Below are 16,450 nucleotides of genomic sequence, written 5' to 3'. Positions count from 1 at the left end.
AGGCAAAATAGTCGTTAAGTACCTCAGCCTTCTCCATATCCCAGGTTACCAGGTCTCATATTTCCTTCCAGAGAGGGCCCCCAATTTCCTTAGTCTTCCTTTTATCACCAATGTACCTTATGGAACCTTTTCTTATTGTCCTTGATGTCCCTGGCCAAATTTAATTCTAAATGGGCTTTGACTTCCCTAACCTGATCCCTGGCATGCGTACATCTCTGACTCCTCTTATTTCTCATGCTACTTGTGGTAGCATAGAGTCAATTAAGTTGGTACATTTAAGTTTCCAGAGGCAAAAAGATCAACTAAAGAAAGCTGAGCCTTGTGGAGCTCAAGTAATGTTTTTGAATTTGAACCTTTTTTGCCATTTGGTCATCCTCTGAGGTGAAGTGTTTTCTCCTGCCATCAGCCACACACCACATGGCACAGGGTGGTGGGACTGGGCTTTTCCAAGGCATGCCATTCTACACAGTTCCGGAGAAAGCATAGTTCTGCTGTAAGGATCGTCAGCAGATGAGTTATAGTAGTCCATGTTTAAAGCCCACCTAGTGTGTAGAGTAGCAGCGAGGGAATCAAAGGTGCTTCACCTTTGTATAAAATTTTTATCTTTTAAGTTTAGTTTCATTCTGGTTATTTCCCACACCTTCATTTGACAGTTGGCCAGCACCACTCAGTTCTGACATTTTTGTGTTTTAAGATGTGCTTTTATCAAATTGACAGCTGATGCAGTGGGTGTCAGGGAATGAGTATCTGATGGATCAACAGGGATAGCCAGCTGACTGCTTACCACCACTTTCAGATCATATTTTCAGAGATTAATTGACTTCGACAGATGTCCTCTTACACTTCATTTGAGTACATTCCAGAATTATGTTACAAACTGGTCCAATTTGCATACAGGGTGCAATCAAGATCTATTCCTGAGTACATTTCTTAAACATATGACTTATGCATTATTTCTATTTTTGGTCATTTAAATTCAGTATTCACAGCATGGTATTTGTTGAAAATTATTCATAATATAAATTTTAGTAAAGATCTTGGCAAGATTATTGTTATTCTGGAAATCATTCACTGTCTGTATCTGAAAAAGTGACTCGATATACCTTGAAAAGATGCAGACATAGGTTATACTTGTATTTTAGTGTTAAGAGTTAGCAAGTGTTTGGTTAGTATCGTGTTTTTCTTGACATTTTATAGAATAGCTTTTGGTTTGAATTTGCCAGCTTTATTGTTAGGAGGGTTTTTGTTTGTTTTTTTATACTAGAAAATAGAATTTGAAAGTCTCTCTAAAGTGAAATACTCTGGTAACTGGAGAACTGTGAGACTGAAATCGTTAAGTAGTGTTAAAAACAAGGAGAATGAGAGTTGAGCATTTAATGGTAGGTGGGAATTTTATTCAGATTGTTCTTTTTGAGAAGTCTTTGTATTAATTCAGCATATAACCAAGACTAGATAAAATAAGCCTTTTATAAATTATTTCTCATATGCATATGAGAAATAATCATGATATAATAATAAGAGTACATGTCTAAGAGTCATCTTGAAGCAGCAGTGCAGTGGGCTGGTACTTCTGGTACGTTCATGAAGAGAACTTAAGTTGTGCCGTGCAATGCCAATGGCAGGCTAATTTGTCCTTGATGATTCTTTCCCATCCTTTCAGCAACACCATACCACTTAAATCAGGGGATCAGTTTTGCAAGACATGAACTGAAGTGCTAGGAATGAGTGTTAGGAGCTGCCAAGATTTCAGAGCAGTCGTGGCCTCCCAGTTCATGTACCATGTAGATCCAGCCTTTCGGAAATCTTCAGTAAAATAGGGAACTATTAAATGTGACATTTTTGATGACTTGATTTTTTTTTTTTTAATAAAAATGGCATTTTGAAACTCCAGGAATAGTAATTTTTAGTTTTGATAGGAATATTATTGCATTTCTGTCTGTAGATTTTGCTTATACTCAACAACAATAAATCTTTTGAGGCTCATGTGTCTTTTGCACATGAACTGTGAATAGCTTTTCTGTATATATAATATGTATATTGTTCTTGTCTGTGCATAGAGTAATGATTTATTGATCAGTGATTTGTTATGACATTTGGGACATTTAGGACTTTAAGAGGAGTTTTAGTGTTTGCTCACCATATTGAAAATATAGATACAAATTTAATATGTACCCTAGGTTATTAGTAGACTGCAAATTTTGCTGAGTTTACTCTTATATTGATCAAGAAAAAGAAAATGTTTTATGTGATATATTCCATAGCAAGCTAATAATAAACCAACAAGCTAATAATATCTATGCCAAATTGAAAGCTGTGAACAAATTCAGATGTTCTTTAACAGCTTCAACAGAAATGAAAATAATATAGGAATTAAAAAATATCCTGAACACAATTTGATTTTTTTAAATTGCTAAGTTTATTCTGCATTTGCTATTGAATTGTTATTGTTAATTATGACTGTAGTAGAACAGTTGGTAATAGAATATCAAAATATATGAAATTTGCTTGGGTTTTAAGGAGAATTTTATAATATAATAGCAAAATATTTTTATTTTTTTTTTCCAAACTCCTAAGGGGAAGAAGTTGTATATAGGTTTATATATTAGTCTAATGGATCATACTGTAAATTTATTCTCAGGAAGGATAATGACAGCTGTTAAGCAGCAGTGTTCCTATTCATTGTGTAATGCATACATGCTTTTAAAAAATGTATTTTGACTCTCATTCTTTACTTAATTGCATCTTAGTTTCTAATATCTAATTATTCTAATATCATGTCTCAAAATTATTTTAAAATTCTTTTAAAGTGCATGGATTAAGTCAACAGAAGGGGAAGTGAGAAATACAGCCTTACCAAGTAGATAGTGCCTTAATGCTTTTGGTTTATATATTTGACTGCATGTCTCCACCTTCACTGCATGTGACCATCTCTCTGTTTCTGCTCATTCTGTCCAAATTCACATCCATGTTTCCAAATTTTGTGAAGAACAAGGACGCTGGAGTCTTGCATTCCAAAACAGGACAGTGTAGACCACCTAAGTGCTAAACCTGGAGCAGCACAGAGGTATTCTTATTTACTCAAATCATAGTTCCAAGTAAATGAGGTATTGGTTATAGTTACACACTACGAGTATCTTCTTCATATGCTCTGCTTAATACTTTCACATAGGGTTTTTTCTCTATATATTTAAGTACATGGTATGCATGTGTTGTTCATAGATAATATTTCATTCCATTTAAACTACATTTAAGAGGTAAATTTGAATATGACATGAATGTCCTTTTTATCCTCAGTGCACTCTGTGCATTTTATATGGGCATGGAAGGACAACTGCCTGTAAATATGTACCTGCCAATGTCCAGATAGAGCTCAAGCTGAGCCAGTACTGCACGTGCTGTAGCATGCTGTTGAGCTATACAGGATGCATACAGCATCATCTTAGCAAGAGGAAGGAAACAGAAAGGAAGATGTCATTTTAAACGTATTTCTAATGTGTGCTGCTTGCAGTGACAGCACGGAGAGCAGAGAAATAATGATGTTGGGCTCACTACTGTTGTTTATTACTTTTGCCACTTTTCACAGGAAGGCATTTCCTACCCTTGGCTTTTCCATACTACAAACAGTAGTCACTATGTGCTCTTTTTCTCCATTGCACTTAATGCCACAGTCTAAGCAAGTGACGTAAAGGAGTAAGGGGAAAATAAGTCCCCTAACAAACCAACGAGAAAGTGAAGAGCCATCATTTGGGAGATCATGCTGCATTTTGTGGATCTAACCATAAATTCAAATACTTTGCTCACCTTAGGGCTCAGTCAAATCTGCAGCATTTGTGTTTCCCTGTGTATCCACCTTGTATTTGATGTGGTAAAGAAAAAAATAAGTAATGGGAATATACTCCAGAAAACAAATCTGGAGAAAGCTGTTTGAGGATAAGGGGGATTTAAATTTTTATTCTAAGAGATTATTTTTTGTAAGAAAGTATATATTTTTAAAAACTGGAAAGCATCAGGTAGTGACCTCTGCTCATATATATATATATATAAAAAAAAGAGCCTTTTTATTTTTCTGCATTTTTTCCTTTGTTGTGATTCATTACTGTGTCACAATACAACGCTAATCAAATATTACAGTGAAAATACACTGTGATTATTTTCTTTGCATATAATTTGATGCTACAACTGTTTAGGTATCTTCCAGTTCAGATATTGGGTTAGTCTTCATAACCACTGAGGTTTAAAATTAAATTTTTATTCTTTAATATAATTTTTACCTACTTTTTTTTGCCCACAGTAATTCTTTTATGTCTAGGCATAGAGGTTGATTATATGATTGTGAGTTTCTTACATGTTTCTTTGTCATCTTTCCTGTGTAATATTCAAGTTGGGGTTTGTCAGCATTTCTGATCTAACGAGTAATCATCACTCCCCTTTTTTGGCCACTCCTGAAACTTTGTATGCACTTTTATTCTGAAAGACTAATAAACACTGATGATTATCAGAGGTTCAAATTGTAAATCTTAATTTGTAAATGCTTGTATTACCATGGGTAGTAATGGAAATTTTGGAACACAGAGGACTTGCCGAGATTTCCATGACCTATGTAAGGAAATTAAATAAACTTCTAACCTATTTGCATTGATTAGATAAAAAATAGAATTGTTTTAAACCATTTCTCAAAATCTTCACAATTTTTAATAGAATGAAATTTTTGAAAAGCCAAGTTTTTATTAATAAATTGACAGCATTAGTTAAATCTGATATGATGCAGTATTTGTTTTGATTTTGAAATTTAGATTTAAAACCAATTTTTAAAGTTTATATTTTAATATTACTCATCCTTTCTGCACCATTTTTTTTCCTGCAACTTTTTTTTTTTTTTTCCTGCTGTCTACACTGCATCTATTTTTCATACTGTCAAGAGAGGACTAAAAGACCTATGAGAGGCATTGTGTCTAATCAGATAGGGGCTGTAAAATGGGAGCTAGCTGTATATGCAGTCAAGATTAATGATGTCTCCCTATTTTGGTACCTCATAACCTTCATACCATCAGCCTCAGTCAAAGCTAATCAGGGCCCCGTGCTTTAAACCCCAAGCTCACCAGCCTGTTCATGAAGAAAGTTGTCACTTTTCCATCTGTCAAATGTTTCTGTTATTACCTTTGCAATACGTTAGTAAATATGTAATCTTCATATTTTTTGTATTCTTTTTCTTCTTTGTTTATTTCTTTTCTGACATGTCATTTTACAGGCAGTCCAGAAAAGTGGAAAGATATAGCAGCCAAAAACAAACTAGGAAAGGCTCCACAACTGAAACAGAAAGGTAGGATTGATGAATGATTATAAACACCTGTTATGACTGAACTGATTCTGGTGTTCATACTATACAACTAATACTACTGTTAAAGCAGAAGCTGTGTAACAGTACCAAAAGCTATGTTGCCTTAATTTACAATATTATTTATATTCTCTATGTTATTATCACTACTTCCTGTGTTGCTCTACATATGACATTTTTCTGGTATTCTCCATCACTGCAGATAAATTAGGAGGTAAAGACTGTCTGTGCATACATTTAGTAATGAAAAATACGAGACCCATTGCCACTGTCTTGATTTCTGTAAGATGAAACTTGGACATATGCGGAATGTTTCATTATTGTGGTACTAACCCTTTTTTGTTTTACCACAGATTTTTTTTCAAAAGTCTTGTCTATTTTAAAATAACTTTAAAGTTGAGAAAATATATAAGCAGATTAGTAATTCAAGAGGTTTCTGATCAAATGGCAAGTGAAGAATAAATAACAGCAAGGCACAGCGTACCAATGTTAATTAACAACTACAGTGCAACTGAAACCACATACGCACAAAAATAACAGTTTCATATGTGCATTTTACCTGGGGAAAGACATCTATATTCCAATATAGTAGTTTCACTCTATAATATAAAAATGCTAAATTCCACATTTAAATACCTATTGAAAAAAATTGTAAGCTGTCATTACATAAAGTTAATAAGAACACCGAGACTTTACCTTCTGCTACCATTGAATTTGCCTGTGCATGCATTATCATTGTAACTTTTAGCTTTTACAGTATTGTAGTAAAAGGTTGTGGTTTTTTTTTTTTAAGAAAAAATAGAAAAAAATAAGAATATATACTTAATTATGAGTTTATCTAGTTAAGTCTATCTGTTGGCTAAACTAAGAGTAGTGAGGAGGACTGAGATCCTGCTTTTGCTAGAAGCAGACTTACATTATCTTGATGAGCAGGGGAACACATCTGTTTACATTGTGAGGGTTGAAAAACTTCCATGAACACAGAGACATTTCTGTTTTTGAAGAAAATGCACATTATCTGGAAAATAAATTCAGAACTTTTATTTTATTCTATTGTTTCAAGGATCAGGTTATCGTTCCTAATCTAAAAGCAATGGTTACACTTCTCTCAACAGCCCAGTTTCTATTTCAGTTTACACCAGAGACATCCCCTGACTTATGGCTGAAATCCTTGCTGTGTTTCAACCAGCATTTTTTCCCTATTTTTTTTTCTTCTGTCTTCTGAAGAGTAATGGAAGCCCCTGGGGCTGAGGTTGCAATGGCCTCACAGTTGTTGATAACCATACAAATTGTGCAGTTAAATGTGTTGGCAAGTGGCTTGAAAGGAGAATGAGGTGGGAGAAGGATATAAGTAAGTGGGAGGGAAAATGGGAATGTAAACATTAAATGGAAAATATAGAAACATAAGGAATAAGGAAGGAAAAGAAAATGTTAGATTATAAAGAAGAAAGTGGTGGCAAAGGACAGAGCAGAGAGACTGAGACACAATGGCAGAGTAGGAAAGGGAAATCCTGTGACATCTGAGATTGGAGGAATCAGTGTATCAGTAAGTGTTTACATTTCAAACCTGATATTTATTTCAGTGTGTAAACTGAGGGCATCTTCTTCAGATGTCAAGATCATTGCATAGATCAAAAAAATGCATACCTAACTAAAACAAATGTTCTTTTCACTAATCTCATTGTATGGCTGGTGTGAATTATAATATTGAAAATTAAATTTCAGATACTGCTGATGGTAGGAACTATGAGGTGTTTGCTTTAACAGCAAATGGGCTCTACCTCTAAGTGTGTAGTTATGTTTATGAAATAGTTTTTTGAGACATGAGCAGTGTGTTTATTTGATTTAAATGACCAGCCTAGCTGTGAAATTTCAACAGTTTTTTTTCACAAGATATTTCAAAGCCTCTTATAATTGTAATGCTAAATGTAACATGCATTTGAGGATTTATTCAGGTACATGGAAAAGAGCAAGTCTGAAATATTGCAGAGTCTATATACAGAATTTATATGGGATTTAATGGATTGGAACTTTAGTCATTCCTTTGAGATAAATTCCCCATTTTGTATTGATTAGTTACAAGATAATTCCAAGTTATCAGGTAGTGGTAACTTACCTGATGTTATTCATTACCTCAGGTACAGTCTTTATCTGTACATGCGAGATATTATATAGGACCCTGTGTCAAAAGTGTGCTGGATTGACAATGCTCTCTTAGTTTTAGTTTTTCTTCATAGTTTTGTATGTGGAAGGATGTGTGTTTGTTTTCTTGTTGGGTTGTTTTGTCTTTTTAATTCATGCCATTGAGACATCAGTCTAAAGAGAAGGAAACTTGAGTTTCCTTGTGGGAAGGCAGAGCCGGAACCTGTAGGATTTCTCTGTGGTCCATCACCGAGTTATAGGTTGGCTGTTTGCTGTGTTACCTTCTTCTGGGAGGAACAGGCAATGAGATACATGCAGATGTGTTTGCTGTAATCTCACTGCTCACCAGGTGTCATTTCTCTCTCAAATTTTCCATCCCTAATTCCCCTCTTCTCCATACTTCTTATTTTCTGTCTCATTCCCTCAGCTACACACCAGTTTTTGTCTCCCATGCTGGTTCCTCTTTCTCTCATTCTCCTAATCAGTGTAGACTTCTTCATTCCAGCAGCTGATCTTTCTGCTAGACCAGCAGGGATTACATTGGCATTTGGACCAAGCACGCCTTTTCAGGACTCAGCTCATTGCCATCACCTTGAGCATCTCTTAGAAGCAGGGATCCTCAGTAAGAGTCTTACTGCCAGGGCAAGCCAGGAGATAAGTTTAGGAAGTGTAAGGGTTTAAGAGTGCATACAGCAAAGGGAACAGAATCCTATTTTCGTAGCGCTGTGACTGGACTTAGATATAAGCTGTCACTGGTGAAATGGCTTTGAAACAAAACCCAATTTTTATCCTTGGTGTAGGCATCTGCATAAATGTTGTCTCATATACATTTTTTAATTTTTTTTTTAGGATAATTTGTAAATGTATGGTAGTTTTATGAACTAGACAGTCCCTTGGTTACTCTGTATTTTGTCGAAAAGATGTGCTGGGTATGTGCAGGGGCACTTCATTTGTCTGGAGAAATAAAAAAAACAAACAGTGAAATGCTATCACAAGATGGCTTTATGGTAATTTCTGAAATAATGGATACAGTATTATCATTTACAAAATGTTGCATTGTTGGGAAGCCCAGCAATAACAAGAACGGCACAGTTAGAAATTTACTTTGTCACTCTCCAAACCTGAAATATTTCAGGTTATCGTATACTTGCAACGTATGCAATTATTAAACTGCTAATAATTTTGCTGCTAATTATACTAACATAATTAATCATTTAACTGCATATTTTAATGATGCTTTCATCAGTGTTCCTTCAGAACTCTATTTCTGTGTTGGGTCTCACTGCAGAAAGATAGTTAAATGGAGTACTAGCCTACTCTAAGTGTTCTTAGCTTCACTGCTTGAGATGCAGCTACAGTTTTTGGCCAACTTTCTGCTGTATTCAGTGCAGTTCAGCAATTCCACAAGCAGGGGGATGTGTGTCTGCGGCAGTGAGTGTTCTGCGGTTTATCCTTTTGGAAATGGATTTATAATCTAAATTGTTAACTTCGGTCTGAAATATCCACACTGGCCCTGCAGCCAGGGTTTGCAATGTTCTTTGGTGGAGGGGGGCATGGGATGGTGTGCCTGGAGCTAACAACTGAACGGTTTCTTTTTGGCCCTGATGTTTTAGGGGTCTGCTACCATGTCTTTCTAGAAGGGGACTTCCAGCCCCACGAACGACTGAACAGCCAGTCATTAGGGGAAAACATCACGCTCGCTCAAGGTCGAGTGAGCACTCTAGTATCAGACCCTTATGCTCTGTACATCACCTAGCGCCCGGAGGGTCGGCGCCACCTTCTCCACTTCTGACAAGGTTGCTATTACATGTCCAGCACAGCTTTCATGTTCTGCCTCCCAGGTGTCAAGTGTGGTGTTGTACTTTCCTGAGCATACATGGCGCATTCACTCATTCTGGCACTGTAGATTATCCTCTCTTCATGGTATTTACACTTCTCCCATATCCTTTATGCTGCCTATCTTCACCATCCAGATGGTATTTCTTCCCGTTGATCTTAAATAGCTATGCAAAAAAAGTTGGCTGTTTCATCCTTCCATTGTTGTGTTTTGTTTCGTATCCATCTGAAAATTATCAAAGTATTTTGCTTGAACACTGTGTAGGAAATCACATCCTTCTCTCACTTCTAACTCTCAAAGGGAAAGTCGGTTGATCTACATAGTATGAAAGCTACCAGTATTTTGATTTTGTAAAAATGTGTTACTTAAAATTGCAAGCTACCTACCTGTACCTTTAGCATGGTAGATAAACTGTGCTTATCCACTGTAGTGAGTGTGATATGACCGTAACTGGCAAGGATGTTTAATTAGCAAGCTGTCCCTCTCAGCAGTCTCCTCCTTCTCACCTTTGCTTTGCTTTCTTAAACTTGTTCCCCAGTTATTAGCAAGGGCCCTATTGCTTTTAAATGCAAACTTGCCAGTGTTCCAAAGGTGCTCGATGTGTTAAAGGTGCTGTATGTGTGTTTAAGAAGCCAAGTAGCCAAGGTGCTCTGAAACAGTGGTAGCTAGAATTTAGCCAAAGTTAAGGTGGTTACAATATTTGCTTAGGTAAGAGTATTAAAAATCTTAGACTGTGAGCGTGTACATGCACATACACACAATTTCTGTCTCTCTCACACACGCACAGACACACAAATACCAAGGCTAAAGGTCTTTTTCCTTGTTTAAGTTCAGGGGAAAATAACATGTTATCCCATTAGATTCTTGCTGTCCAGTTCTCTGTGGCCTGGTGCAATTAATGCATCAGCACAAAGGGAACACGAAAGTTAGTAAAATGCAAAGGTGGCATTTTGGATTGTCTTTGTACCAGTGCAGGAGAACAGTACAGTTGTACTCCCAAATTGTGAGTCATAATCATAAATGGTTCTTAGAAAACTGATTGTAGTTCAGTGGTTTTTGACTAGAACATTTTTAAAACAACAACAGCAAAAAAGATGGAAAATGTTTGTCCTTAGTTGAAGGCAGTTAGAGAAGATAAAGGTGAAGCCATATATGTTTGCTAGTTATCCAGACGTGAGTACATGCATATGGCATATACCAAGTGCAAACTTCCTCAACCCCATCTTCTCTATATGCAATTCAATATGTGTTTAAAACTTAGACTATATGAATTCTCTTCCTTTGGGTTATTTGACTTTTATGTTCATTTCATCTGCAGAATACATCAACAAGGAAGTCCCACACAGTCTCCTCCTGCAGACACGTCCTTCAGCAGTCGCAGGGGAAGACAGCTACCGCAAGTTCCAGTAAGAAGTGGCAGTATAGAGCAAGGTATCAAATAATGAGCTTATGATAGCTCTAACTCTTTGATTTTTTACCTTTCTTCACTTTACTTGAAGTCTGCTTTCATAACTACATGTTAAAAGCTGTAATTCTGCCAAACAGAAGAGAATGAAAGCGTATTTGTAGTCTGGAAAGTCTAGAAGATTTTTAACTGGTGGACTATTACACATGGTTTAATTGCCTTAATTTTCTAGTAGCCTTTTATATTTGTCTACTTTAAAATTTCTATTAGAGCTGTGGTGGTTTCCATGGGCACATCTAGTTTGTATTCAGACAAAGAAATCAGAGGCAAAGATTTTGACAACATTTTGACAGTGTTATTAATGTATTATTTTGTGGTTTATATTAATTGATGTGCATTGTTAACATAGATTAATGATAAACAAATATCGTATTATCAAACATACTGTCTGGAGTGAGACAGATTCAGTGAGTCTGAAAGCATGAAAACAATCACCACAAGAAATGTGAAGGCACAGGTCATCAGCTCTTCCATTCATAAGAATAAACTGCTCAGGCAATGGGTGCTGCTCTTTTTTGAAAAAGACCATGTAGACCTAGTGGCTGTAGAAGATGTTCTTTTCAAATATCAAATAGGTATAAATATCACTGTTTCCTTTTCTAGCAACATACTGTACATAGAGTATGAGCTATTATATTAAAATGAAATTAGTTTTAATTCCACAGTGGGTAATGTGTGTACATTCAGGTTTACTTCTGTGTTTAAAACTTCTGTTTTCTCATTGAATACAAGCAACAATTGAGATTGCCATATACTGCAAGTTTTTCTTCTCTGTGGAAATGAAAGAAATGCTTCTGCTGCTGATGTGTTGTAGTGCCTTATAGAACCCTTTACAGACTTCTTTCATAAATAGATAATGTTACTGACCATGACCTTTTTATCATGTTAGATTACCATACATTTTTGTATGAGGTACAACAGCTTGCATTAACATACAGTCAGCTTGCGTTAATTTTATTGGCTTGAGCTGCGATGGCATACTACACTTTCAACTAACGTGTTCTTGTTTTATACATGTGGTTATTCTGAATGATCGGTAATCTAGTACAAGTAGTTTTTATTCATTTAAAACTTTACATTTGAGTCTTCTCATTATATTTCATAGTGAAATAAGGACTGTCTGGATTGTAAACTAGTTACAAACTGCATTTACAGTTTTTATTTCTACATGTGAGTAGGTTGGGAGCTCTTTAGGGAAATGTAATGAGAGCTGAATTTCAAACTTCTTTCATGTTTCTTCTGCAGTTCCAGAAATTGGTACAATATATAATGATGAATCAGTTTTTAATTTATGTTGGCTTTCCTGTGGGTATTCCTGTTATCTTTCAGCTGTTCTTGGTAACTAGTGCGTTGAGAATAAAATGCTAGTTTATGTTTTGTTAAAGATGTTGGAAATGAAAGTAGAACTTGACATAAAAATTAGTAGAGATGCGTTGTATGCAGAAGAGCAAAGAAAAAGTGAACTTTAAACAGAAGGTTGAAGCTACTGTTGGTTTAGAAACTTGTCAATGCCGTGAATATCTGTAAAGTAATGCTGTTTCACTGAACTCTTATTTACATTTGTGGTTCATATGCTTGCGTCTTATGTAGAAAATGAACAAGTAGGATATGACATATCATTTATTTTGTTGTTAATTATCATACTGCCTATGTCACTATGGCCATATAACTGTATATGGAATTGAAGGCGAAGGAGATTTTCCTCTCTAAATAGTATTTTGGTTTTGTCTGACTGGCTTGTCCATTTGAAAGGAAGGTTTTCCAGTTTTACCCATGTTTAACACTTTGTTCAAGCTGAGAATGTATTTGCAGGGAAGTACTAAAGTTAGTAGATTTTATAAAATAATTTTAAAATGCTTCTGAAAGTATCTTCTGAAATAAGTATAGCAGTGTGTATAAACTTCAAGCTTCTGCAGGAAAGTGAATTCAGCTTTAAAAACATAATATTTGTTCTGGTTTACAGTATCAAATTTTGATGTCACTTTCACCTTTTTAATCCCTATCAAATGAGTTAAATGGAGTGGCTAGAAGTTATTTTACCCTAATGTAGGATTGAATCCAAATATATCTGTCTGTGAAAGAGTCTCACTAACTATACTTGGAACTGAATTGTGACTTAATGACTTAAATTCACAGTCACTACGGGTATAGATGAGGCCAAAATCTAGTGCAACCCACAAATGTTATAGGAAGAAGCATTTCAAAATTCTTTGCATTTTCTTCATTTAAATATAAAACTATTTACTGCTAGTCAGCATTGACATCCTGTGTTTCAAGGAAATCTGGTATGATGTAAGGTATAATTTGTGTAGTAAATTTTGTAGTTTTCTTTTTCTCTTTCTTTTTCTTTTCTTTTTCTCTTTCTCTTTCTCTTTCTTTTTCTCTTTCTTTTTCTTTTTCTTTTTCTTTTTCTTTTTCTTTTTCTTTTTCTTTTTCTTTTTCTTTTTCTTTTTCTTTTTCTTTTTCTTTTTCTTTTTCTTTTTCTTTTTCTTTTTCTTTTTCTCTTTTTCTTTTTCTTTTTCTTTTTCTTTTTCTTTTTCTTTTTCTTTTTCTTTTTCTTTTTCTTTTTCTTTTTCTTTTTCTTTTTCTTTTTCTTTTTCTTTTTCTTTTTCTTTTTCTTTTTCTTTTTCTTTTTCTTTTTCTTTTTCTTTTTCTTTTTCTTTTTCTTTTTCTTTTTCTTTTTCTTTTTCTTTTTCTTTTTACTTCTTTTCCTACTTCTTTTCCTATTTCTTTTTCTTTTCCTATTTACATAGTCAAGAGGCATAGAGGAATCCAGTAAAGTAATCTTATTACTCTTTGAAACCACCATTTTGGAAAAAATGAGAGTTAATGAAGAAGCACAAGAGTGGTTGTGGTTTTTGTCTCAAGGAAGTGTGATTTTTTTAACTGTTTTCTATCATAAGTGATAATATCCATGCTAATAAGGTTTCTTCTAGGACTGACACAGAATCTTAAGCATTCAAATTTATTTCATTGTAAAGTTTAGAATGAAACAGTTTCATTGTTTCTATCAAATAATGTTCTCTTAATTACCCTTTTGTTTGAGTATCATAAAAAGTCAACTTGTGACTTGTTTCAGTAGGTCCTTGTCAGTAGTTCCACTGTATAAAAGACCACATAGAAGAAAGCCTTACAGAAGAAACTGAAATAATGGTCTCCATTCTGTTAGAGATAAGGGGTTGGTACTACTGATCAGGAGCAGAGAAAAATCTTAAGTAGAGAAAAAAGTCTAGTCTAAGGATTATCTTTTCTTTAAAACCTCAAAATAGCATAATTACACACACTCACAAAAACAAATAAACCAATAACAACAACAAACCCAAGCTTAGTGGTTCTAAAGGCTGCTTTGACTAGTTTGGAAAAAATTAAAAACATGCTAGGTACTTTCACTTGGAATGGTTCTAACTAATAATATTTTTAGCAACTCCTGTACATACAGACTCTTTAAAGCAGTTACAGTTACAGGAGCCTATACTCCTGTGGTTTTTGGACTACATGATCTTTATTTTAATCCCAATGATGTTCAAGGAATGTATGACTATATGTGTTTCCTTTGCAACCCTGTCAGCAGTAATTCCCAGAGTGCAAGACACAGTGGGTTGTTATTGCAACTAAAGGTCTTGTGATTCTTGAATATGAAAGTTAGTCTGGCGTAGGTGTGTCTCTGTGTGTTTTCTGAAAGTCACAATTCAGTAGTCATTACCTTAACTTATGCTACTTAACAAGCATTATTTATTTCTATGCTTTATCTGACAATTTCATAAAATGACCTAATAACGAAGATATTTTGATTCAGTGACTAAAGCAGTGAAAATCTAAGTTATAAGGGCAATGCTGTGCTCTCCATGTCATCTTGTGCCAAACTGTAAGAGATTTGCATCAGTGTTTCTTATTTGCATCATGTTTGAGTGGAACTGTGCAAATCACTTAAGAAAGTTGAGGGGCGGGAATTCTGCATTGACTTTATTTTTCGGCTGTTTATACAACAACATTGTTGCATGGTTTTTAAATGATACTTTTATACAAAGCATATTTCTGTGATATATATACTTAGTCCATTCTCTGTCATAGCAACTATCAAACCTCACAGTAATTTTCACTTGGATAGGGTGGGCCTCTACACTTCTGCGTAACGGTTAATCATGAATACTGCCTGAAGCTCTATAGCATTTTTCTGCACTACAGTAGATGGTACTAGGGATAATATTCAGAAATATTACATGTGAAGAAGAAAAGACATGTTATGTACTATTGAAGTCGATGAACCAACAAGCTAAATGTGTGATGATGGTTTGTAGTATAAAAATGAGCTAACTCAACCAAAGCAGGTCTTTCTCCCTGTGTATTCTTCTATTTGACTCTTCACAGCATGGTTTCATTTTCGTAGTCTCTACAATGTGGTTTCATGTTTCCGAAGTCATATAATGACAGTAAGGATTGTGATAATCAGCAGCCTATTTACTTATAAAGAGTATCTGTAAACATAACTGAACTAGTGTGTTTGTATGTTTTCAGTGACACCTGTTTACAGCAACAGGCCTTACGCAGTGACCTTTAGAAAAATGAAGCTGTGACCAGCATTAAGTGTTGCTGTATGTTGGCCCATGTCAGAAAAAGCTGCGTAATCCTTGTACATAGCCTGTATGCAGGTTGAAGTGCATGCGTGTGTGTGTGCTGCTGTTTCATGAAGGAAAGCTGCACTGAAGTCTATATTGGTAATGAATGGGGCTTATTGGTAATGAATGGGGTTTATTTTTATAAAGTGCATATGCATAATATGTATATAAATATATGTACAAATCTTCAGTGGTAGTTACAACGTACAGGAATGAAATGTTTTCATGCCCAATGTTCCTTTTAACAAAAAAGAATCAGAATTTCATATGGAAAATCAGTGTGTTGTGAAATAATGGATTAGAGTTACAAACATCTTTTTATATTTAATTAAGATCTTTAAATATAACTAGAGAAAACTATTCATTGTATATGTACTTGATCATTGAAATGTTATTGCAGTGAGAGTCTGGCTTGAATAATGGTATAAGATCAAACCCTTGCAGTTAAAACGATTTTCAGATCCATCAGTGAATGGCAAAAGAAAAAGAATAAGTCATTTCAATTTAGCTTTTAGTCTTTTAGCATTGTTTGTTTTGTCTCCATATTTCTGGTTTTATTTTGAAATTCTTAGGTGACACTGCATATTTTGAGGCAGCTTGTGGAATCTTTACCCTCACAGGAGACTTTTCTCTCAGCATTGCTAACTCTTGCAAATTAATTCAAGCCTCATAATCTTTTATGTTTTCAGTTAACAGAAAATAAATTTGTCACACTCAGTATTACAGAAAAGGCTTCAGAATCTAAAACAAGGCTACATGGTTCAGGAGTTAGAATGATACTTAAAGCAATTTTAAGATTTTATGTCATTTGTAACTTTGGGTATGACAATACTACTTTAGTGGAATATTTAAAGAGTCCACAATCTGGATCTACAGTAACTTCATTGTTCCTGTTAATTTTAAAGAAAAAGTCATAGGCTTTATTATTTGTCATAGTTTATCATTTTAATTTTCTACATTACTTTTACATGTGTTGGAGTACTGCCTACTGTACATGCCATTGTCACATGTAACACATTTCTTTATCTAACTTTAAATTTGCTGATTTCTTTTTC

General features: G+C 34.7%; 1 protein-coding gene across 47 annotated transcripts in view; it reads left to right on the top strand.

Moving 5' to 3' along the window:
- The window catches only part of RIMS1 (regulating synaptic membrane exocytosis 1), a 318,536-nt gene that overhangs the window by 217,401 nt on the left and 84,685 nt on the right, over nt 1-16,450 (top strand). For 22 of the 47 annotated variants that reach the window (XM_066994719.1, XM_066994705.1, XM_066994706.1 and 19 more), the window contains 2 exons: nt 5,249-5,320; nt 10,633-10,745. In XM_066994719.1, the coding sequence (XP_066850820.1) occupies nt 5,249-5,320; nt 10,633-10,745 (185 nt within the window). Of the gene's footprint in view, nt 1-2,986; nt 3,065-5,248; nt 5,321-9,090; nt 9,274-10,630; nt 10,746-15,448; nt 15,495-16,450 lie in introns of those variants that run through there. The other 25 variants (XR_010830508.1, XR_010830507.1, XR_010830509.1 and 22 more) reach the window with 5 other exon arrangements.

The sequence above is a fragment of the Anser cygnoides genome, chromosome 3 (assembly GCF_040182565.1).
Source record: "Anser cygnoides isolate HZ-2024a breed goose chromosome 3, Taihu_goose_T2T_genome, whole genome shotgun sequence".
In the NCBI taxonomy this organism is placed as follows: Eukaryota; Metazoa; Chordata; class Aves; order Anseriformes; family Anatidae; genus Anser; species Anser cygnoides.
Note: the sequence above shows the minus strand (reverse complement) of the source record. Positions and strands in the feature narration are given on the sequence as shown.